Raw genomic sequence first — 24667 nt, forward strand, 5'->3', positions numbered from 1 at the left:
ATGGATGGTCAGTCCTTGCATCCATAGCTCTGTCTATTAATCTGAGAGTGGTTACATTTCTCCAGGCCCATCCCTCAGGCAGGGCAACCGTTTTACTATTGTTTCATCTGTGGATTTGCCCTTTAAACAGCTGCACATCATCAACACCTACACCACCCTCCAGGACACCTACACCACCCGATGTCACAGGAAGGCCATAAAGATCATCAAGGACAACAACCACCCGAGCCACTGGATGTTCACCCCGCTATCATCCAGAAGGCGAGGTCAATACAGGTGCATCAAAGCTGGGACCGAGAGACTGAAAAACAGCTTCTATCTCAAGGCCATCAGACTGTTAAACAGCCACCACTAACATTGAGTGGCTGCTGCCAACACACTGACTCAAGTCCAGCCACTTTAATAATGGGAATTGATGGGAAATTATGTAAAATATATCACTAGCCACTTTAAACAATGCTACCTAATATAATGTTTACATACCCTACATTATTAATCTCATATGTATACGTATATACTGTACTCTATATCATCTACTGCATCTTTATGTAATACATGTATCACTAGCCACTTTAACTATGCCACTTTGTTTACATACTCATCTCATATGTATATACTGTACTCAATACCATCTACTGTATCTTGCCTATGCCGCTCTGTACCATCACTCATTCATATATCTTTATGTACATATTCTTTATCCCCTTGTGGCGAAATCTGCACGGAGCCTTCACCGTGCGCTGCCACTTTAAGAGCGCATGAGCAGTAAGGAAGGAGAAAATAAAGAGAGCTCGTTCAGCTCTTTGGGGAGGGGCTCTTTGGTGGCGCGACAGTTTGATTGTGTGTGCTGTGCTGCAGAAGTTTTGTTTGTTTTCAGCGTGTGTAGTTTATAGAGTGTTTAACTCAATCATCGGTGTAATCGCTCTAGGTCGTGGTGGTTTTCGTTTGGGACCGCGCCCGTTATGGATCGCATGGATTAGTAGCAACATTGTTGCGAAGCTTTAACATGCAAACAATCGGACAGTCAGACAGTACACCTGCACGCCTGAAGACCACAGCTAAGATCTCTCTTGTTCTCTTTCTCTTTTTCTCTTCCCTCTATCGTTCCAGTGCTTTACCCTGAAACAGACTCTATTTTTCCAATGCACTTCCCATTGAAGTTCATTAGAGCTGGACTATTATTGCCCTGCCAGAAGTATTTGGACATTTCAGTTAAAAGGGAGGTTGCTTGCAAATTGTGTATTGTTATGTGAACTGTATTGAGATGTACTAATGACATGTGGCCGAGAAGACTGGACATTTTTAAGGCCTTTGTTGTGTCGATGAACACCCCCCCACATTCATACCCTCTGCACTCATCCACTAGACAATAATACAGATTATTGCAAATCCTATGTTGATGACTGGGTTCATTCTTGTATGAAGTTGCTGTTGAATTGCTCTGCCATTATTAGTATTATTGTATGAGGTATTCTTGTTGGTGTTACCCCTGTGCTGTGATGTGGGTTTTATATGGTGTGTATTCTTTTTTCTCTCCACTGGCTATCTGGTAAACAGGCTACACTCTAGGCAGTCTCTTCTGCTGATGTGTGTGGGTCTGGTAGTGGTTCTCTCTATTCTACTCTTTTCCTTTCGGCATGGTTAATACCTGCCTGGCGCCCGAACAAAAGCTTTCTTTACCCCTCTCTAATAAATACCGCTACACCCTTACACTTGTGTCTATAAGGTAGTAGTTTTGGAATTGTTAGCTAGATTACTTGTTGGTTATTACTGCATTGTTGGAACTAGAAGCACAAGCATTTCGCTACACTCGCATTAACATCTGCTAACCATGAGTATGTGACAAATAAGATTTGATGATTTGATTTGAATATATCAAAATGTCACCAACAAAAAGTTGAATAATCGGCCTATAGCAAATGCAGCATGTGGCATTCATTTTTTACGTGTAAATAGTACTTTTCAGTAGTGCTCAAAGCATGTCATTCCATGAGCGGAGCATTTATTTTTCAACTCTAATCAATGAGCCCAATCAGTCCTACATGACGACAAAATCATAAACAACAGTGTAGGGCTGGCTAATAAGTCCTTTTGGGGTTATGCTCAGGTAAAACAATTTTGCTGGTCTATTCTGCCATATTTCCAAGTCCTATTCATGAAGATCAAGGGGTATAACATGACTGGAATTCTGATAGACTTTGTTTTATAATGATATAAAGATACAATTAAATTATAATATGTCGTAGGAAGCGAAGAGTTAGAAGAAGCCTACATAACCAACCCATAAAGTAAAATGTAACATCCATATATGGCCACTTTAACATTGATTTATCCTGCAATAGATCTGGTTCAATTGGTACTTGTCTTCTTTTAATGCTTCGTAAGGGGAAAGTAATCAAAGTAACTGCATGTTATCAGATTGCGTTACTGAGTTTGGTTTATCCAAAAGTTATGTTACGGATTACAATTTTGGACAGGTAACTGTAACAGATTACATTTAGAAAGTAACCTACCCAACCCTGTGTGTAGTGCTAGGGCAAAAAAAAACTAAACGTGCATTCAGGGGGGGCCCCAGGACCGACTTTGGGAAACCTTGACCTACTTGACAAAAGTGATCTGATTAATGATGCTCATGGACTTCAAATTTCACCAGGGAATTTACTGGGTCTTGCCTGTATATAACTCAATGTACAGGTAACTGCCAAAACAAAGAATAACACTTGAGTAAATTATAGATACAAAGTATAATGAAAGCAGGTGCTTCCACACATGTGTGGTTCCTGAGTTAATTAAGTAATTAACGTCTCATCATGCTTAGGGGCATGTGTAAAATGTCCCAGTTGTCCATTATTTTGGCTACCCTGGCTAGAATAGGGAAGGGAAAGAGGATATGTAATCAGTTGCACAACTGAATGCATTCAACTGAAATGTGTCTATTGCATTTAACCCAATCCCTCTGAATTATGGGCCAGTTTCCTGGACCCAGATTTAACCTTGCCATGGAGGGAGAAAAATCTCAATTGATAGTTTCCATTAAAAGTGCCTTTTAGTCCAGGACTATACTTGGTCTGGGAAACTGGTCCTTTTCTTTAGGTTGATCAATTTCCTCATGTCACACTGTTACTCTGATGTCAAGTCAACGGCTCTTCCTTTTAGGTTAATAGTAGTCTACATTACCAGTTCAGTTAGCAGTTTGAAACATATTTATTCCTATTATTTTGTTCAGCACCTGTCTGTTGCAGTAGTTCTAGCTGCTCACTTGCCTTGGACTGGCAGGATTTCCCATACTGACCCTTGAGCAATATTTAGGAGATGGACAAAGGCAAATCTTCTCATGATCTCACTATGAACTAATTGATCCAGACAGTGGGTATGTATTCCTAATCCCTTGTGTCATGTGATCCACAACAGTCCTTGCCCAGTCTCTACCCTCAGTGCAGCATTGGCAGACCAGGGGTAATACTAACTCACTGTTTCTGTTGCACTATTTTTGTTTATGTATGGAAACATAGCATTTTTCTTTAGTAATAGTACAGACACAGTGGATGGATTCAAACGGTGCAGTTGTGATGGTAATGGAGACATAGTTGGAAGATTTTTTGTTGTTGTGGAGCGTCCAAAGAGTAGAGCTACACCACTGACTGACAGACAACTTTTAAATAATGAGTGACAACCTCTTCAACTAAGGAGTCCAATAAAAAATGAGACGACACCTTCAACTAAAGAGGCTCTTCAAAGTATTTGACTACTATTTCCGTGATGGGTCAGCGACTGAGTGAGGAGAGTGACTCAGACCAGGAAATTGATGTTGCAGAGCTGCAGGAGTGGTATAAGAAGTTTGTGGTGGAGTGCCCAAGTGGAACACTCTATATGCACGAGTTCAAGAGCTTCTTCGGCGTTACTAATAACAAGGAGGCAGCGGATTATATTGAGAATATGTTCCGCGCCTTCGACAAGAACGGAGTGAGTAGCATACAGATTACAGTAATCTGATGAGGGCCACAGTGTCCACATGTTGTCTTTCAAGTGATAACTGTTGAACACCTTTTCTCTTCATTTCAGTATTTATTGATGAGTATCATTTCAATCTGTTATGATCCTCCCCCCCCCCCCCCCCCTTTTTTTGCAGGACAACACAATTGATTTTCTAGAGTATGTTGCAGCCCTTAACCTGGTCTTGAGGGGCAAGTTGGAACATAAACTGAAGTGGACTTTTAAAATGTACGACAAAGATGGAAGTGGCTGCATTGACAAGACAGAGCTGCTGGAGATTGTAGAGGTAACAACCAACATTTTCCAGTCGTCGAAAGATTAGTGTATGATTAAATAAAATATAGTATTTCTATAGACATGTACAGTATACATATGGGATATAATTCCAAAATGTTATCTTCTCTCAGTCCATCTACCGTCTAAAGAAAGCCTGTCATGGAGAACTGGATTCAGAGTGTAACCTCCTGTCCCCAGATCAAGTGGTTGACAGAATATTCGAACTGGTGGATGAAAACGGAGATGGTGAGGATGTTTTCTTTACCCCCTTACTGTTCTCTGACAGTTTGATCTGTGCTTTTAATAATTTAATGATTTAGCAGGTTCTCACTGTGATTTCCATACCGTTATGACTGTGTGTAACACACAGACATATACAGTATATGCCATTTAGCAGGATCTTCTATCCAAAGTGACTTAGTCATTAATGGGTGTAACACCTTCCAGAGTATTTAGAAAATTGGACCATGGGTGCGTAATGTTTTCCTTCGGTGTGTGTGTGTTTTGGTTTCACTAGTTAATGGGTAATGCTAACTATCTCTCCTCCGTCAGGGGAGCTGTCTCTGGATGAGTTCATTGACGGGGCCAGGAGAGACAAGTGGGTGATGAAGATGCTGCAAATGGACGTCAACCCTGGGGACTGGATCAATGAACGGCGACGTAAGAGCTCTGGAGTGAGCTCTGAAGCTGGACCTCTGCAATAAGTTTCTGGACTACTTTCAATCAAAAGTTGAATCCATCTACCAGCAGCTTCAGCTGTCCTGTGCCGGCAGACACTACCACCATGCCCACGTAGACTGTGGACTCTTGTCCAGAGGAGGAAATCACTGCTCTAATAACTCCTTCTCTCCCCATAAATAGCAAACACACCATTCTCTTTTTAAATCCCTAATGTGTACATATCAATGTGTTTCTGTTTGCCCTGATGGTTGTGTGTGTTCCACTATTCATGATTGCATTTTGTACGTGCAGGCTACAGTGAAAGGGACCAGTTTTCTCCATCTCATTATGATTGAAAGACATCATGCAGAGGCAGATCGTAGAGTTTATTTTGCAATTATGTTTTGCTGGTAAACAAAAAAGCATCCATCTGATTTGGGGGCTTATACTTGATGAGGTTTTAATAGAGCTGACAATATAGTACACCGGTAGCAGTCTTATTACATTTCTGGCACCATTTTTGCATTTTTAGAACTTTAGGGCACCACCTCTCTTTTTGTGTGTGTTGAACTTGAAATCCATATTCATTGAACAGTAAATGTGTATGAAGTTGCATAATAAACACCTAGCTCAATATTGAACTAAAAGAAGTGTAACGTTACTCCTTAGTCCAAGGACCTTACATGTTCTGTTTTAAAGGGCGAATTGGCTCTGGAAGCCAAAACAGCCAAATGCACTATCTAAAAGTTAATCGATTCTCAATTGCGGTACGGTTCTAGAAACCCTCTACTTTCATATCACATTAAAATAATTAAACAAATGCAAAATACACATGCACTTACTGTAAAGTATTTTAACACAGTTACAGCCAACAATATTTCAGTGACAACACGTTTGTGGGCTCCCCACATAGGAGATTCGGAGATGCAGACAGCTAATTGGCACAGGTAGTCCACACTGTTTTCTATCGGTTTCCATAAACAAGCACTGTAACATGGAAATATGGCTGTATGGGAACCCTAACCCTATAATTAAAGGTGTGTATCAATTTAACTTTTAAATGATTTTTTTCTCGCTAATATGAAATATGGTCCTTATGCTTCCAAAACCATACCACAAGTGATGTGTGTTAATGTTCAGACCGAGTCTTGCGGCTATTAACAAAACTTCCCCATACTGAAGACGCCTTCATCCAACGACTTATGTGTAGGCCTAATGTAATGTAATGTAACGGAGTGATGATCAAGGGCTAATTATAAACTGGGTGATTCGAGCTTTGAATGATGATTGGCTGACAGCTGTGGTATATCATACCATAAACCATTGTTATGACAAAACGTTTATTTTTACTTCTCTAATTACATTTGTAACCAGTTTATAATAGCAATAAGGTAACCTTCGGGGGTTTGCAGTGTTTGGAAAATATACCACAGCTAAGGGCTGTATCCAGGCACTCTGCATTGCGCATAAGAACAGCCCTTAGCCATGGTATATTGGCCATATACCACAATCCTCGGGCATTACTGATTAAATAAACACCCATGTTAACCTATTGTATGGTATGTAAGCCTATTATATAGCCCTGGCCCCTGACTAAATGCACTATTCATTTAATGCCTCTTTCAAAAAATAAGAATTTGTTCTTAACTGACTTGCCCAGTTAAAATAAAATAAATATTGATGGTGGAGGTACTGGAGCACGAGCATAATGGACCTCTAGCTCCTCCTACATTTGATATGAAATGATTGGATTGGTTTAAGCAGTTTCGCCTTGGATATGCTGGGACGAATTCCCATCTGTGACACAAAGAGGAAGTCGATTGCTAGCTGATAATGTCCACATCTTGGTTCAATTGAAAGAGAAACTGAACGACTTTGACGCTAGCTCAGTAAGTTGCTAAATTAAGAAAAATACATCAAAGCTAGCCTTATGCAACAGTCAGCCAAATGTGCTTGTTGTAGTGCTAGCTAATACTGCAGGTTCAAATTGTCAAATGTACTTTAATTTAAACAACAATTGCCTATCCCTCCCTCTACCTGGTTGATTACAGTTTACCTGTCGTATAATGTCAACTGTATCTGAAGAGCCAGTGAGCTCTGTTGACAAATATAAGGTAAGTGGCCATCATAAAAAAAAACAAATTAGCCAGAATAGATTTCGAGCCTACGCTTTCTTACATCGGCACTGGGTCTGACCGGCTTCTTGTTTAGATTGAAACCACAGAGCCAGCGCGAGAAATGGCTCGGAAAATGTACCTCAATCCAGGAATGAGAAATGCATTGTACTCTGAATTGGCCTATTATCCCAACTGTTACACCAAGAAGATTGAACGACTTCTAGTGTTTTAGAAGTCGTTCAATCTTATTTGTATAGCAGTTGGGACAATTCGGAGTCAACACATTTGTCATCCCTGGAGTGAGGTATGTTTTCCTATCGTGCTGGCTCCGCGTTGTCGTCTAAACAGGAAGCCTGTCAGTGCAGCTGTAAGCAAGCGTATGGTCGGAATCTGGCTAGAAACCCCCATATTTAGCTAGTGCCGCCATATTGAATGGCATTTAAACAATGCCCATATTACTACTTACCTGGAGCAAATGTAAAGGACCGAGGTTAGAAAACTCTTTGTTATAGCTATCTATGTACTTGATGTCTGGTCCTGTGGTGTAATGCTACCCTCTCTTGGCCAGAATGCAGAAGGCGGCTGGAGGCTGCGTCATGTGAAGGGGGACCTGTTCTCCTGTCGTGAAGATGAGGTCCTGGCCCATTGTATCAGCGAGGACTGTCGCATGGGGGCTGGCATCGCTGTCAAATTCAAGAAACAATTTAGTGGAGTAGATGAGCTGAAGAAACAGAGTGAGTCCTGTGTATTCATGTTTGTTATTATGCACTCTACATGCTATGGAAGTATTTTGTGATGTGCCATTTTCACTTCAAAGTTCGCACTACAGATAGAAGGCATAGTATATATCATAAGCCAATGTCATTGATCAAGATCACTGTCTACTGTTTTTTTCTTCAGAGAAGGTGCCAGGGCAATGTGCTGTACTGAAAAGAAACAAGCGTTTTGTGTACTACCTGGTAAGATGGTTGGTTATACCAACCAACTGAAACATATAAAGCCTTTTTATTTTGTCATCTTTTGTGATGTCTCTCTCTTACAGATTACAAAAGAAAAATACAGCCACAAACCTACCTATGACAACCTACGGCAGAGCCTCGAGGACATGAAGTCTCATTGCTTACAAAATGGAGTAACTGGAATATCAATGCCTCGGTTTGTATAAATACATTCTACACAAAAAAATCACCATTATGTTGACATTGAATTAATTTGCATATTGTTGGTATGCTGACTCAACTTCCATTTTTCCTATCCTTCTATTCTACAGCATCGGCTGTGGCCTTGATCGACTGAGTTGGGATAAAGTGGAGGAGATGCTTAAGCAGGTATTCCAGCCCACAGATATAAGTATCACTGTGTATACTCTCCCTGTAAAACCCACAGGGAAACCAAGTTTCCATTGATGTTTTCTGTAAACCAAAGTAAATCATGTTTCAGGGAAATTTGTTATGGTTATATTCTCTATCATCTTTTGTCATAGGCTCCAAGCCTGTGTTTTTCAACGGGTTTTGTGTGAAATAAAACTCGGACCATATTGTGTTGATTGACACAGCGTGTATTTTTAATTGCCAAGTTTACTCAGCATACGGATATGCACCTGTGCAAAGTTTGCTGAAATGTTTACTTTCAAAAGTTAATAAATTAAATCACAAAATGTAGCACTTTACTTTAAGAATCATATCCTTTACCGCCTAATCTTTATTTTACCCCTGTGTGTGATGGTTCTCTGAAATTACAAGTGCCTATTTTCATGTTAATTATGATCCTTTAGTAGAGCTATTCTCCACCAGATGGGGGCACCAATTATAGTTTTCTCCACATTGCTTCTGTGGTGTGGTCTATACAGATTTTTCATATGATGTAAATACCCTGTAATGTACAAGTATCTTACATGAGCATGACTTATGAAAACTATATTGTTATTTTACAGTAATAAAATCAATGTGTTGCATACATTTAGCTGAACCTGTGGTTCTTATAATTTGTATATATGTTTAGATTGACTGTCCAGTGTAAATGGTGTTACGTCATCAATCGATCACGTTCACCTTATGACTAAATGTATCAATATCACCCGTCATACCATACAGGAGGACAGATGATCTGAACAAATACATTTAGTCATTCCTAATACCCATCTCTTCATCTACTGACTAGGGCTGTGCATCAGGCTTTGCTCATGAGTCACAAGCTTGAAGCTGCGGACTCTGAACGCTACCTTTTTAATGTGATTCTAATGCTATGACCATCACAAAAGACATAGCGGGTTGCAGCTGCAGCAGATATGGCCACGGTATTGTATGATGTAATGTTGATCTTGAGTGTACTGTACTGTAAAAGCAGCTGAAAGACGATGCCGGCGCCAGATGTAAGGGAGGGTGGGGGAAGGGTATAGGGAATCTGACACCACAAAGTCAAACCCACAGAACCATTTTATGTTTAAGCCCTCTAGTACATCAAGCCCTCCTCTACAACATGAAACTTGAGTCGAATGCACACACAACCAGCCATCCTTTCGCTGGATTGCCTGTAGTTACATTACTTGAAAGGAATAGCATATTTTGCCATTTACAATGACTATAAACCAAAATATGTTTATGATAACGCGAGCGTACAATAGTTAGCTAGACCGTGTACAGTCTGACAGGTCTTCTAGTGAAAAGACAGAGCAGTAGTCTGCTGCCTGGCTTTGCCCCCACCTACTCCCCATGCCTTCTGGGGCACCTTCAATAATTCATGAGGGAAATGCATTTGTCACTGGGTACACTGCGGCTACCTTGATTCCTCTATTCCTGGATGTCTTTCGGGTATCACTGCATTTGACCCCCTCCTCCCATCCTTCTAACACAGCGATTAGACTGTACTCTGCATCGAGCCATGGGAAGTCTCCCTTTTATCTGGCCTGAACATCACTGTACTGCATAGGTCCATCACACACTGCAGAAATGCAGTGGTCGTCTTTGCTTGTGTCTCAAAAATCCTAACCATGGAAATACACTGAATCCTAGCTCGGCTTGCCTGAGTTTGTCCTATAGCAGTTCACTGATTTGCTACTTTCCTTAGTTCTCCCTCCTAACACTCACTCTGTTTCTCTCATGTCCATCTCCCCTTCCCTTCTTTTTTACGCTCTGTGTATGAATCTGTAGAGCTCGGCACTCTTGTCCACTTTAGAGAAAAGAAGAGCTTGGGGGAGGGGTCCTGATGCACCGTGAAACTGCCCCCTCCCAATTAAAGCACATCGCTTATGTTATTGAAGAGCAGCTCAGCCAATGAGGTGGCGATACAGGCTGATACAGCATAAAAAAAAACAGCAGAACGAGTGAAGAAAAAACTGCTGTGTGTGTGTAGTTTTTATCCCTCCCCGGAGCTGATTTGTATTAATTTACTGTAGTAATCCATTAGGGTGTGTGTGGATGTGAGGCAAGAGTCCACAGTGTTCTAGAACTATGCACTAGTCCATTATTCTAACACTGGAAATAAGAGAAAGTAATTCTTGAAGGAATATTCATTCTCTTTTTTTCTATCTATCTCAGTGCCCTGAAGCTGCTAGAGACGTTTGCCCTGAGGAGGAAGAGACCCAGCACACAAGGTAAACTGCTTTTCACATCTGCTGGTGGGATGCTTTTGAAGTTCTTTTTTTTCCTGATATAATTATAATGCCATATTGGAGCTAATTAATTGATCATTCATTTAGAGATTTTTTTATTTTTAAATGTTTACATAATTGAGACTTGACAGGGAAGGAGAGAGAAGGCTTGAGCGGGACTCTGATGCTCCAAGCCAAGTTACTCTCTGTGCACACGGTTGTCAAGTGCAGCAGTATCCCATTTCAGTCCATAGATAGTGGAGCTTCCCCAGACCCCAGCATCTTGCTGACATGGGGCAGGGGGACTTAACATAACCATGCAGTTTTTGTGAATTCAGAGCAAACTTGAAGTTTCCTGGGACGAGGCGTTAAAAAAAAGTTTTAAAAAAACAAACATTTTTGAAGTTTGACGTTGATGGTTCAAATGAGAGGTCAGGTGGACAGGTGCATCATTTCACGGTGAAACAAATGTACTGCATAATGATAATCCCAAAAGGGGACGATGTGCGCACTCGTATGTGTGGACTCTCATTTTGTGTGCAGCTGTATGTGAATAAGGATATAATGTAATATGATGCATGCATTTGGGTTGCTTAGATAACACATGCATTAGGAATGGTGTGTAGAGAACTTGATAGTTCACTAGGGCTCAGTCTGTGCCTGCAGCCCCAGTGAACTATCTCACAGAGAGGGTATGCAGGGCTGGAGGAATCTCTTTCCATGGAAAGAGGAGAGTTTTTCTCTCACCCCTCAGTGGTCACACAGTAGGAACCGCAGAGGAAAGTGAAGGCTAAGGGCATTTTAAAGATTTTATGAAGGGCTACTGGACAGATAACGCAATCTAACAGACAGATGGGGTATTTTCAATATAAAAATATATTTTCTTGCGACTTATATGAGGTGTATTTACACTTGTCTATTTTGCTCATCGTGATGTCATTTGATGTGATTATGACCTTGACATTTTTCTGTTTGACTAATCTACAGCGGCCAGCAGTAGGCGCTGTTTCTTTCATCTGTAGCCTATCTAAAAGATTTACGACGTGAATAAGATAGTACTGTAAAATGAGTGAAGATGATCTTTTAATGATTTTCTGTTTATTTTTAGGGGCAGTTCTGCTCTCCACAGTTGTAGGCTATTTACTCAATCTGGAAACCAGGTTCAGTATTTGTTTGGGAGGAGTGTGAAGAATCTGTGTTTGTAAAGGATTTACAGACCATGTCCTCTTTCTGTCATTGAAAAGGATACTCCCACTCAGTAGGCAGCACAGGAGGAAAGCTAGGGACCAGAGCTGCTGACCCCTAGAGCCTTGCTCTGTCGTAGTCTGACCCAATCTCCCAGAGACACGATAGCAGCTTTGCGAGCATATCCACTATACCGTGGCAGTTGTGGACCAGAAAGGGAGAAGCACACTTTATTATTCATGTCTCTCTGCCTTTTGTGAGCATGGTGGCTCTTTCTCTGAGAGACTGCGAAGCTATTTTAGTGTGTCCCATCCTCAATATTTCAAACCAACGTTTTGTTTTACACTACTCCACACACACTGTAGCACTGCCATCTAGTACCATAGTGATAGACCATGAGTAGTACTTCCCCAATTCTGTGAGCGACTTCAGCAACTATCACATCCGTTCCTGTGCTTGCAAGTGGCCACAAGGAATCACACAGTAAAACACAGTCAGAACAATCATATTCAAATGGAAACCATGCTGATTCTGGAGTAGGCCTACCACTGCGTAGCCTAGACTCAGTGAGTTTAACATACATTTTTCAAAAATGACCAAACTATTCATAATAGGTTTAAATTTTGCATTCTGGAAAATTAGTCATTTATGAACTAATGTATATATTTCAGATGAGGTAAATGATTATGCCAACAACACTTTAATGACCATGGACATTTATGGAATTATGGAAGACTGTTCCTCTTCACATTATCCTGGGGATGAGGTTGAGAGACTCCCAGCAGGGTAGAGACGTCACGCCGAGGAAGACACTGAGATAGCACTGCTGAGAAAACCCAGCTGCTAATAGCAACGCTGCAGTGACACCCCTCACTGTGTCCAAGTATTAGCTGCTGTCCTCTATAAGACTGAAATTGTGAGAAGTTGAGAACCACTGAAGTCTGAAGGAGCCCAAAAAGTACTTATCTTGAATTAGCATAGCGGGATTTGAAACAGTGGATATCTCGCTGTTGGCTAAAATCATTTGAGTATTGTAATCAGGATAGAACAGCTAGTGGAAGGACTGGAATCAGTGTGGTCTTCAGTCAGAGGACGAATCACAGCAGCTGAAGGATGGAACCTGACTGTTGAATGAAATAGTATGGCACTTTACTATCCAATCACTCCTATGAAAGAGACAGATCATGAATAAGGTCATGAAATATCAGACATGTCCTGTGATATACAATGCATTCGATTCGGAAAGTATTCAGACCCCTTGACTTTTTCCACATTTTGTTACGTTACAGCCTTTTTCTGAAATTGATGGGGGAAAAAACAATTTCATCCATCTTCACACAATACCCCATAATGACAAAGCAAAAACAGATTTTTAGAAATGTTTGCACATCTATGAAAAAATTAAAACAGAAATATCACATTTACATAAGTATTCAGACCCTTTACTCCTCAGTACTTTGTTGAAGCACCTTTTGGCAGTGATTACAGCCTTGAGTCTTCTTATGTATGACGCTACAAGCTTGGCACACCTGTATTTGGGGAGTTTCTCCCATTCTTCTCTGCAGATCCTCTCAAGCTCTGTCAGGTTGGATGGGGAATGGTACCTGCACAGCTTTTTTCAGGTCTCTCTAGAAGTGTTCGTTCGGGTTCAAGTCCGTGCTCTGGCTGGGTCACTCAAGGACATTCAGAGACTTGTCCCGAAGCCACCCCTGCGTTGTCTTCCCCAGAGCTGTGCCTCGACACAATCCTGTCTCGGAGCTCTACGGACAATTCTTTCGACCTCATGGCTTAGTTTTTGCTCTGACATGCACTGTCAACTGTGGGACCTTATATAGACATATCATGTCCAATCAATTTAATTTACCATAGATGGACTCTAATCACGTTGTAGAAACATCTCAAAGATGATCAATGGAAACAGGATGTATCTGAGCTGAATTTCGAGTCTCATTGCAAAGGGTCTGAATACTAATGATATTGTGTTTCTGTTTTTTATTTTTAATGCATTTCCAAAAATGTCTAGAGCTGTTTTCGCTTCCGTCATTATGAGGTATTGTGTGTTGATTGATGACAGATTTTTTTTTTGAATCCATTTTAGAATAAGGCTGTAGCATAACAAAATGTGGAAAAGGGGAAGGGGTCTGAATACTTTCCGAATGCACTGTAACAAATTCGATTTTAATGTTTTTGTTACCATCAGGTCATTGAAGGTAATGAGAAATAAGTCTCATTTAAAACATTTGAATTCCATTGTTATGAATTGAGACATTATGTGTTCATTCTTTTAGAAGCTTTGGACTTTTGGGTTAATAGATCATTAGGTTCACCTCTGCAGGTATACAATCCATTGTACCCATTGAGTGAATAGCACCTCAGGAAGAGGCAGATCAGCAGAAGTGTCAGGAGTCTTGTCATTGCTCATCCTCTCGGTGTGACACCCCCTGTCCCAGATTATGTGACACGTGGTGTTTAGTGCGCCCCTGTTACTGATGGCGAAGGCGATATAGCGGAGCCAACACTGCTGTCACCCTGACACCACAGTTAGCATAGTGCTTAGCTCCGCATGTCAGCCAATTCTGCACTGTGAGCATTCCACCAAACCAAACTACATTACATTAAAACAACTACAGAAAGGAACTGAATGGACTGAAATGGAGCCAGAGCTTTATAATGAGAAAATATAAGGCTTTGAATGGATAAAATGATATGCAGAAGGGCACAATGAATATTCACAGAAGTTATCCAGCCCTTATGTATTGCTACCACTGAGAAAGAATACAGGAGACAGTAGAGGAAAATAGAGGACATATCAAATGATTAAGGTGAACATTCTCTCCTTGATGAAGTGTCACCCTGAAAAATACATTTGCGTGCGGGAGGAGAGGAGAGAACAGTACAGCTGTGCATTGCTAGCAACCAAGACCAGGGCACCTCATCACACACCCCGGGGAAATGTGTGCTCAAAGTGAGCACGAGAATAGGATAGAAAGTGAGTGATGGAGGAAAGACAGAAATAGAGGGGATTATTAGGATGAAAAGAAAAAAGATGGGAGAGGAAGGGGACGTGAAAGGAAAGTGAAAAGAGATGGAGAATAAGGGAGACAGATGATGAGAGGAAAGAGCGGAGCGGAAGTATATGAGGGAGAGAGAGAGCGAGTGGGTGTGCGGTACAAAGCTTGGAGCACTGCAGCACATTGCAGTGCCCAGCCCCCGCTGTGTTCTTGCCATCCGGTTCCATGCACTGAAAAGACCCCTGCAGCAGAGCGACATAGAGGGCTGCCTGCCTGCCTGCTGACGAACAGCACAGCAACCAAAAAAGCAGGAACACAATTGTTCTTTCCACTTGACCTGATATGTCTTTCTGTTATGCTGATTCTGGGGTACTTGAAGTGTGCTATAGAATGTTCAGAGCAAAGAGTTGAATGGACAATACAGGGCAATTAATCTCATGTTAAGGCTTTCCTGGATTATATAAACCTATAAATACTGCATATTCAATTCTGCCCAATTTGACCTGGTATATTCAGTCATGGGATTGTAATTTATTTCACTGTACAAGCATACTGTAACCATATCAGACCACGCCAAATGTGGCCAATAACCCCAGTACCGCTGTATGGTACATAATATTTCTCCCACCTCTGTTTCTCCCATTAGGAGCATTTGCACACATCACATGCTTTTGTCCCTGGGTAGGCTAGCCTAATGCCCTGGCAAATAAAGCCAGCTCCCTTATGGGACATGTTGAAATGACAACAATGGAAAGGCAAACACATGACCAGAAATAATTTGTGTTAGTCTCATATCAGTCTGATGCGTTGTTGATGTGCTTTGTTCATTTGGCTTTTTAGTTCTGTTTACACCGAGCCCAGTGGTCAACTTTCCAGTCTAGACACTAATGCATTTTGAATCAAACAGGTTAAGCCTAACTATGGGATGCCTTGTCCAGAAAACTACTAGACACACGGTTGAGATACAGGACAGTGCTAATCTAGGAAATTGAAGATCCAAGTTATTTCTGCTTCCTCAAACAGTTATGTTTCCATCCCACTGTCTGCCTTTGGGGCAGTGGCTGAGGCATGAGAGGCTTATCTGCTGTATTTGATCTTAGTTACTATCATGTTGATCTAATGCTGAAGTAGCTGACTGACTGTGGATTTGGTGTTGTTTAGAGTTATTAGTTCCCCTGAGGGGTTTGATGTTCAATCAGTGTTCCTCTATTTGAAGCGGGCTTGAGTCTGCTATGCCCAGCTGGGTGAGTGTTTGGACTCTGAAGTTTGTTTCTCCACAGCACACCATGCTAAACGTCTCATTTCAGCCGATTGTTTACCTGTTACCTCAGATTCACACTGAGTGTACAAATCATTAGGAACACCTTCCTAATATTGAGTTGCACCCCCTTTTGGCCTCAGAACAGACTCAATTCGTCATGGCATGGACACTGCAAGGTGTCAAAAGTGTTCCACAGGGATACTGGCCCATGTTGGCTCCAATGCTTCCCACAGTTGTGTCCAGTTGTCTGGTGTCCTTTGGGTGGTGGACCATACTTGATACACACGGGAAACTGTTGAGCATGAAAACCCAGCAGCGTTGCAGTTCTTGACACACTCAAACCGGTGTGCCTGGCACCTACTACCATACCCCGTTCAAAGGCACTTAAATCTTTTGTCTTGCCCGTTCACCGTCTGAATGGCACACATTCACAATCCACGGCTCAATTGTCTCAAGGCTTAAAAATCCTTCTTTAACTTGTCTTCTCCCCTTCATCTACACTGTTTGAAGTGTATTTAACAAGTAACATCAATAAGGGATCATAGCTTTCACCTGGTCAGTCTATGTCATGGAAAGAGAAGGTGTTCCTAATATTTTATACACTCAGTGTTCTTTGCAAAGAGCAAACAAGCAGGGCTGAACACATCCTAGGTTGGACATTTGTTTCTGGAAAAGTCTACCCTGTGCTGGAAATGAATGATTTAACTTGGTGAAGTAGTGTAGTTTGTATAACACTTGTTTCATCCCCTGTATATCAAAGGCCTTTCTTTTAATAGAGTGAACTCTCCCCAGTCAGTCCACAAATACATTGGACAGCAAAGAATTAGAATAGAGGGTTCTCTTGGTCCAATTATGTTTGGGCTAACCATGTGTGTAATTGCTGCTTTTCTAATCTTTGTGTGTTTAGAGCAGGGATGCACAAATTTGATGGGGGTGGCTCTGAACTCATCATGGGGGGGCGCAGTGGCTCGCGGGTCTGCGTACCCACATCCATACATATAGTCAGAGCCCTTTTGGGGCCCTAACCAACATTTTGAAAATGTTTAGACGTTGTAAATTGATCCGCCATCCTACAAAAGGGCTGCATGCCGCTAGTTGCCGATCCATGGTTTTTAGAGCATCCGCTACAATAAATTCACATGTCTATGACAACATATAACATTCATATGATAAATGCCATGATGCCAGTATCAGAAATGTTCTTATAGCCTGACAAATGAGTGATCGAGATAGCATCAATCTTAGCACAAGTCTTACATGGCATGTCTTGCTACCCGCACAATGGCGCTTAGAGCAAGCACTGTGATGTGTGTGTTGTGTGTCATCAGTGAGTGTGTGTTGGCATTCTTGCACCGAAGAATGTCCCAGCCTTGGTCACGACGCAAGGAAAAATTCAAGAAAGAAAAAAGAGAGATAGCGAGATAGAGACGGAGAGAATGAGAGTGTGTGTGATAAAGCAAGAGAGTGACAGAGTGTGAGATAGAAAGGGAGAGACGAGAGGATGTAGTATAATGTAGTTGCGGTGTGTAGGGGAGAATGGGGGTGGGGGTGAGCCAGCAAGCTGCAGCCGGGACTCAGAGTGCTGCATTGAGCTGCATAATTAATCCAGAGGGGGAGGAGAAAGGGGAGGAGCAAAAGGCGGACCTCCGGTATGAAGAATATAATGAGGGGTAGAGAGAGTAATGCTGCTGGAACGGAGCCAGCCTATTCTTGTGTGAAATCTCTGTTCAGAAGGCATGCTGAGCTCTGGACATATTTTCATGCAAACAGGGCACAGGACACAATGTGTTTCTATTTCTATCAGACATATTCAGTCAGAGAGACGCAAAACTGCTTGGAGTAGGGAGCAGGGCCAGTGAGTAAAGGTAAGAGGGGATGCATATTCAGAGGAAGCACCCTCAGCTGTTTGGTCCAGCTCTGCTCTGCTCTGTTATTCTCTGTGTTCCTGTCCCATCTGTTCTCTTGGCCCCTATTATCCAATCACCTTCCACTATACTGCGTGCCAGAACACACTACTTTTCTTTGCAGGGCCCTCTTTCTCTGACTCAGAAGGTTCATAATCAGCCAATTTGCTGTAAAATGCTTTCTTATTATTTGACCCATCTGGTGATAACATACAGATCCAACGGGGGCATGATACTATGGGTGTTTCACTGATGTGTTGGGACCTTCGTCGAGGCTAATCCTCCCCTTTTAAAATGTTGTTCTTGAGATGGTGACAGGGACCTTGAGTGTTATGTAAGTATACGCGAGACCCTTTTTATGAAGCCTCCTTCCCTTCCTCTCTCTGTGAGGAGTGTGCAATAAAAGCTTCCAAAGCCTCCTCTCCTCAGTTTTATTTATAACCACTGTTTCCCTGCAGAGGAGACTTTCTGCCAGATCAGTCATGCATTCCACACTGCAGTTTCACACAAGCAATGTGAGCGGCGCGTGTGTATGCGTGTATATATTTGTGTGGGTGCGTTTATGTGTGAGAGTAAGAGTGTGCGTGCCTGTGGGGGCATGTGTGTCTGTGCGTGTGTGTGGCAGGTCTTGACCAAGAAGATGGTGGTGTGTTTTTGGAGTTTACAGTAGGTCACTATCCCTGTCAGAGCTGGCTCCCCACTGTGACTCTGCTGTCACTGGTGATTGTATAATCTGGCCCGTTTCTTCACCCATGTCATACCACCTGGGAGCACCTCTGTCACCTCACCTACCCATCACTGTGGTTCCCCCCATCTCATCCATTCTAATGCACTGTAACTTGCTAAATCCTCAGTGAGTCTTCACTGCTCTGAGATACTGCATGTGGCTGCGCAGGTGTAGTGTCTCTATAAAACTATAGTTTAATACACTCTGAAATCCAATTGATGTATTTGTTGACTGTTTCCTGTGATTTTGTTGCTCCTTCAAAAAACACAATCAAAGAGCACTTTCATGTCTGTCCAGTTTTCTAATCACAGGTAACATTGTGATAGAAAATGCTAAGTAAGAACTGTCATAGTTTCCTTTAAGATCTGGCTGACAACGTCTGTTTGTAGGTTGAGGTAAAAAACAAATCATGGGAGCTGAGGAAGAACACAAAGGCATTTGAAATGCACCCCGTGTCGGCCCTGAATCTCCCAAAGCACAGCTGGGGGGCTTGTAATGTTTGCAATCTCATTCCCGTCTCCTGAGAGCCACCAGATCAGACTTAAATTACAACACAAATTACCCTGTATACCCACTGCAGCAGTGCAAAGCTGATATCAAGCACAGAGGTGTGGTCCCTCCGGAAAGGTAAGTTTATATCTCAAATCCATGCTCATGACTTTCCTTCATACCTAATGACCAAAATCCTCTCTCCTGCACCTTATGGGTGATTTGTAGGCTGCTACAGTATGGGAGCTTTAAGGCATATCCGCATGCTTCTCATCCGAAACAGTTCGAATCAGTTTGTGCATATATTATGACATTTTGTGAAGTTTTGGTCTTCCAAAAGGCTATTTGTGTACGCACATTTTTTGCTCGAGACATGCCGAAGTCTACACCCCTTCATTGGTCAACAGTATTGATTCTTCAATTAAGTGTTTGTTGTCATTCAAAGATAGACAACTCATTTTCATGCACATTTTTTCACTTGGGAAATACCACACCAAACATCTTAGTTAATATCAAATTGTGCGACTAAGATCTCCTCGGCAAAAACTTCAAAATGAATGACAGATTTCTTGAGTAATCTTAGATTAATTCGGACTATTTTGAGGGAGTGTATGCTGGCTACAGCGTCTCAAGATGGAGAAACAGTACTATTGCTGCATTTTCTCGTCTTTCAAGTGAATGTCTTTTAAGGGACTATGCAAGCACACTAGGCCCCCAGCCGAACCAAAGCACGCGGAAGGCTTTAGGGTGATGGGATCATAAAGTTGTCATGCTTCTGGTTTCCCATTCATGTTCTGCATGGATGTTTCTTCAAAAGGGCATTTAACATACATTCTGATTTTAAGCTCTCTCCATATACACGCTCCAAGCAAGTGTTACACCATTAAACATAAACAGTGTTTATTTACATCTTTTGTCCACCAAAATCTAAAAAACGAAGAGACATATCCTGGCTCAGTTTTAATTCCACTCCCAGGGGCCTTTCTTTACAGTGCAAAAACAGAGTTGCCATCTCCCAGCAGTTCTGGGAAAACTGACCATCTGACATTAAGAATGCGGGAGTGATGTTTTTGCCAGTTCAGAGAAGCTACTAGACCTAACTAATTCAATATCTTCTCAGAAATATTGTTACTACACTGTATTGACCAAATGATGTTATCACCTCACATTAAAAAACATCCCCTTTATATTATATATTTCTATTTAGCTAACTCTAGTACTGTGGTTTACCTATTTGATTGGCCAAACAGATGCTAAAGAAACACAGATTCCAGTGCTGGGAGAAAGTTTGCCAGAGAGAGTGGAATTGGTCCTTTAATGGCTCTGAGTGGTTGCTCAACGACAAGGTTGTTTCAATTCCTTGAGTTTTGGAGGCCAGTGAGCAGAGGAAGGACACGGCATACAGAGCAGATCCTGTAGGCGCCATCAGTGCTGCTTCCTGCCTGTCACATTCCCCTTGGTTTTTAGAACTCACAGAGAGAGACACATAATAATAACAGGATGGAAAACTCCATCAGAACACAAGAATAAATGATATTTTTGTCGTGCATACAGAAAGAATGGAAATGGCTTTTAATGGAATGGCTTTTCTTGTATTGTGGCATATTCATTTTCAAGAATTGTATGATGTTTTTCTGAGGTAAAACAACCAACACATTTTCCATTGACGTTACCAAACAAACATTTCCATTTAATAACATTCATTTGTGTTTGAACAGATTTGATGAGTATGAACCTGGATGGACATAGTTAATTAGAGGATACTACTGATGCTGTAATGTGTACGAGCTGCCTTACATACAATATACAGTGCCTTCAGAAAGTATTCACATCCCTTGAATTTTTGTTGTTGTTGTGTTATAGCCTGAATTTAAAACGGATCAAATTGATGTTGTGTTACTGGCCAGCACACAATACCCCACAAGAAATGTATGAAAAATGAAAATCTTAAATATCTTATGTCAAGACGTCACTCGTAGCACGCGCTCCAGCAGGTATACGCGCTCCAGCTGTCAGAGCAGCTTACAGATCACTGCACCTGTACATAGCGCATCTGTAAACAGCCCATCTATTTACCTACCTCATCCCCATGCTGGTATTTATTTATTTATTTTGCTCCTTTGCACCCCGGTATCTCTACCTGCACATTCATCTTCTGCCGATCTACAATTCCAGTGTTTAATTGCTATATTTTAATTACTTCGCCACCATGGCCTATTTATTTCCTTAACTAACCTCATTTGCACTCACTGTATATAGACTTTTTGTTTTCTTTTGTTCTACTGTATTATTGACTGTATGTTTTGTTTATTCCATGTGTAACTCTGTGTTGTTGTATGTGTCGAATTGCTACACTTTATCTTGGCCAGGTCGCAGTTGCAAATGAGAACTTGTTCTCAACTAGCCTACCTGGTTAAATAAAGGTGAAATAAAAAATATATATATATATATATAAAAAAAAGAGGATTCAACCCCTTTGTTATGGCAAGCCTTAATAAGTTAATGTGTAAAGTTAACATTAGTTGCATGGACTCACTCTGTGTGCAGATCTAGTGTTTAACATGATTTTTGAATGACTGCCTCATCTCTGTACTCTACACATACAATTATCTGTAAGGTCCCTCAGTCGAGGAGTGGATTTCAAACACAGATTCAACCACAAAGACCAAGGAGATTTTCAAATGTCTCGTAAAGAAGGGTACATATTGGTAAATGGGTAAAAAAAAAAAAAGCACACATTGAATATCCCTTTGAGCATGGTGAAGTTATACATGACACTTTGGATGGTGTATCAATACACCCAGTCACAACAAGGATACAGGCCTCCTTCCTAACTCAGTTGCCGGCAAGGAAGGAAGCCGCTCAGGGATTTTACCATAAGGCCAATGGTAACTTTAAAACAGTTACGAAGTTTAATGGCTGTGATAGGAGAAAACGGAAGATGGATCAACAACATTGTAGTTACTCCACAATACTAACCTAATTGTTAGAGTGAAAAGAAGGCAGCCTGTACACAATACAAATATTCCAAAGCATGCATCCTGTAAGCAAAAAGGCACTAAAGTAATATAGCAAAACATTTGTCCTGAATACAAAGTGTTATGTTTGGGGCAAATCCAATACAACACTTATTGTACATAAGTACAACACAACACTTATTGTACTTATTGTACAACACATATTTTCAAGCATGGTGGTGGCTGCATCAAATCAAATGTTATTGGTCACTAACACATATTTAGCAGATGTTATTGGTCACATACACATATTTAGCAGATGTTATTGGTCACTAACACATATTTAGCAGATGTTATTGGTCACATACACATATTTAGCAGATGTTATTGGTCACTAACACATATTTAGCAGATGTTATTGGTCACTAACACATATTTAGCAGATGTTATTGCGGGTGTAGCACAATTCTTGTGTTCCTAGCTCCAACTGCAGTAATATTTAACAATTCACAACAATACACACAAATCTAAAAGTAAAATAATGGAATTAAGAAATATATCAATATTAGGACAAGCAATGTCGTAGTGGCACTGACTAAAATACAGTAAAATAGAATACAGTATATACATATGACATGAGTAAAGCATCATGTTATGGGTATGCTTGTAATCGTTAAAGACTGGGAAGTTTTTCAGAATAAGGCAAAATCCTAGAGGGAAACCTGGTTCAGTCTGCTTTCCACCAAACACTGGGAGATGAATTCACCTTTAAGCAAGAAAATAACTTCAAACACAACCCCAAATCTACACTGGAGTTGCTTACCAAGAGTACCGTGAATGTTTGTGAGTGGCCAAGTTAAAGTTTTGACTTAAATCTGCTTGAAAATCTATGGAACTTGACGAATTTAGAAAAGAATAATGGGCAAATACAGTACAATCCAGATGTGGAACGCTCTTAAACCGTGTTCATATTGGCAGTTTGAAGTGATTCAAATCGTATTTATTTGCATATCTGTTATTTTTCCCGCAGTCTGAACAGCCAAAAATCACATGGAATCGGATATTTCAAGCCACCTTACCCTAAGGATTTTGAACATTCAAAGCAACTGAAAAACATCCCTGGCAGGCATTGTTGTCACCTTAGCTTGCGACACAACTTCTGAGTGATAGGAAGCAGCATCATCACCAAAAAAAAACTAAGGAACAAAGTTTTGCCCACGCTGCAGGCTGCTATATCGGTCCGCTAATACAGACTATTAAAGACCCAATGCAATACTTTAGTGTGAAAAAAATATATAATCCAGGGATCTTTAAATTAACTATTTTCTACATTGTAGAATAATAGTGAAGACATCAAAACTATGAAATAACACATATGGATCATGTAGTAACCAAAAAAAAGTGTTAGACAAATCAAAAAATATTTTATATTTGAGATTCCTCAAAGTACCCTTTACCTTGATGGCAGCTTTTTTGAAAAACCCTGGAATGAGTAGGTGTGTCAACTTTTGACTGGTACTGTATATATTTGTATTCTGTTTTTTCAGGGGGTGCTGCAGCACCCTCAGCACCCCTACCTCCCGCAGCTGTGGAGGGGTGAGAGAAAAAATAAGAATACTGTGACACAACAATATGTGCAATAAGTCCAGGGGTATGAATTCTTTCTGAAGGTCACATTCAACCTTGATGTAGAGTTCCCCATTAAAAGTGTTTGAGTGGCAGGTCACGTAAGATTGTTTAGATTAGAAGAGAGAGGTGTTGTGTGACCTTCCCCTCTCTGGCCATTGTGCAGATGCCACCCCTAAAGAAATACGACTATTGAATGAGATACGGGGGTGAAGTTTATTTATACTCCTAGGACAACTTGAATTGTGTGTCCCACCATATTGTTAAGAAGGCAGGCCTATTACTCTGCAAGCAAGGCAATCAATTGGGTGATTCTGTCATATTGTGGGACTCTCAAGTCCCAAATGGAATAAATCAGTTTTTGTTCAGTTAGCTAACCTTTGACTGCTCAATGAAAGTACAGTATAAAAGAGAATATAATAGAATATAGTTATTTATGACATGGTTTTGTGACATGGTTTTTGTGTGTCCTGCTCCATGGGCTTTTCAATTCAATTCCAAGCAGCTTGCAGAGGCGTTTAGATTTCTCCAGTCCTGACAACAAATTGGTCAGGCTCTAAGGCTCCCAGCCAATCTCTTCCAATACATCAAATCCTATCATATTTAACATACAATATTGGCTTAAATTAATCAAACTCTCCTCATTCTCATAATCTTTAAACAAATTTGTGAAGAGCTTTCTGAACACATAAACCAGTTGTAAGTTTGTGCTGACCAATTGTCCTTCTTATGGACACTGTAATCATAGTTGTCAATGCCTGGTAAATATATTGAATACGATGATGGATAATGCTTTGGTATAATTTACTTTACTTTGTGTCAAGTTGTTTATTGAGCCAGAGTGTTGTGTTTATTGCAGCATGTCTCTGAGT

At 41.0% G+C, this 24667-nt stretch overlaps 3 protein-coding genes across 3 annotated transcripts in view; all 3 read left to right on the forward strand.

The window, feature by feature from the left end:
- Positions 1–3429: 3429 nt before the first annotated feature.
- Positions 3430–6511, forward strand: LOC139367665 (guanylyl cyclase-activating protein 2-like). The gene is made up of 4 exons (XM_071105941.1): positions 3430–3963; positions 4130–4279; positions 4401–4515; positions 4822–6511. The coding sequence occupies exons 1-4, from the start codon at positions 3760–3762 to the stop codon at positions 4971–4973; spliced, it is 621 nt and encodes a 206-aa protein (XP_070962042.1). The 5' UTR covers positions 3430–3759; the 3' UTR covers positions 4974–6511.
- A 230-nt stretch (positions 6512–6741) lies between these two features.
- LOC139367666 (ADP-ribose glycohydrolase OARD1-like) lies at positions 6742–9003 on the forward strand. Its single transcript, XM_071105943.1, has 6 exons — positions 6742–6818; positions 6981–7043; positions 7615–7780; positions 7947–8005; positions 8089–8201; positions 8317–9003. The coding sequence occupies exons 2-6, from the start codon at positions 6996–6998 to the stop codon at positions 8450–8452; spliced, it is 522 nt and encodes a 173-aa protein (XP_070962044.1). The 5' UTR covers positions 6742–6818; positions 6981–6995; the 3' UTR covers positions 8453–9003.
- Positions 9004–10575: 1572 nt separating this feature from the next.
- LOC139368605 (synaptotagmin-2-like) overlaps positions 10576–24667 on the forward strand; it is a 69263-nt gene continuing 55171 nt past the window's right edge. Inside the window, exon 1 of the mRNA XM_071107672.1 lies at positions 10576–10638. The gene's annotated coding sequence lies outside the window, so the exon portion shown is untranslated. The remainder of the gene's footprint in view (positions 10639–24667) is intronic.

This window comes from Oncorhynchus clarkii, chromosome 16, assembly GCF_045791955.1.
Source record: "Oncorhynchus clarkii lewisi isolate Uvic-CL-2024 chromosome 16, UVic_Ocla_1.0, whole genome shotgun sequence".
Classification (NCBI taxonomy): Eukaryota; Metazoa; Chordata; class Actinopteri; order Salmoniformes; family Salmonidae; genus Oncorhynchus; species Oncorhynchus clarkii.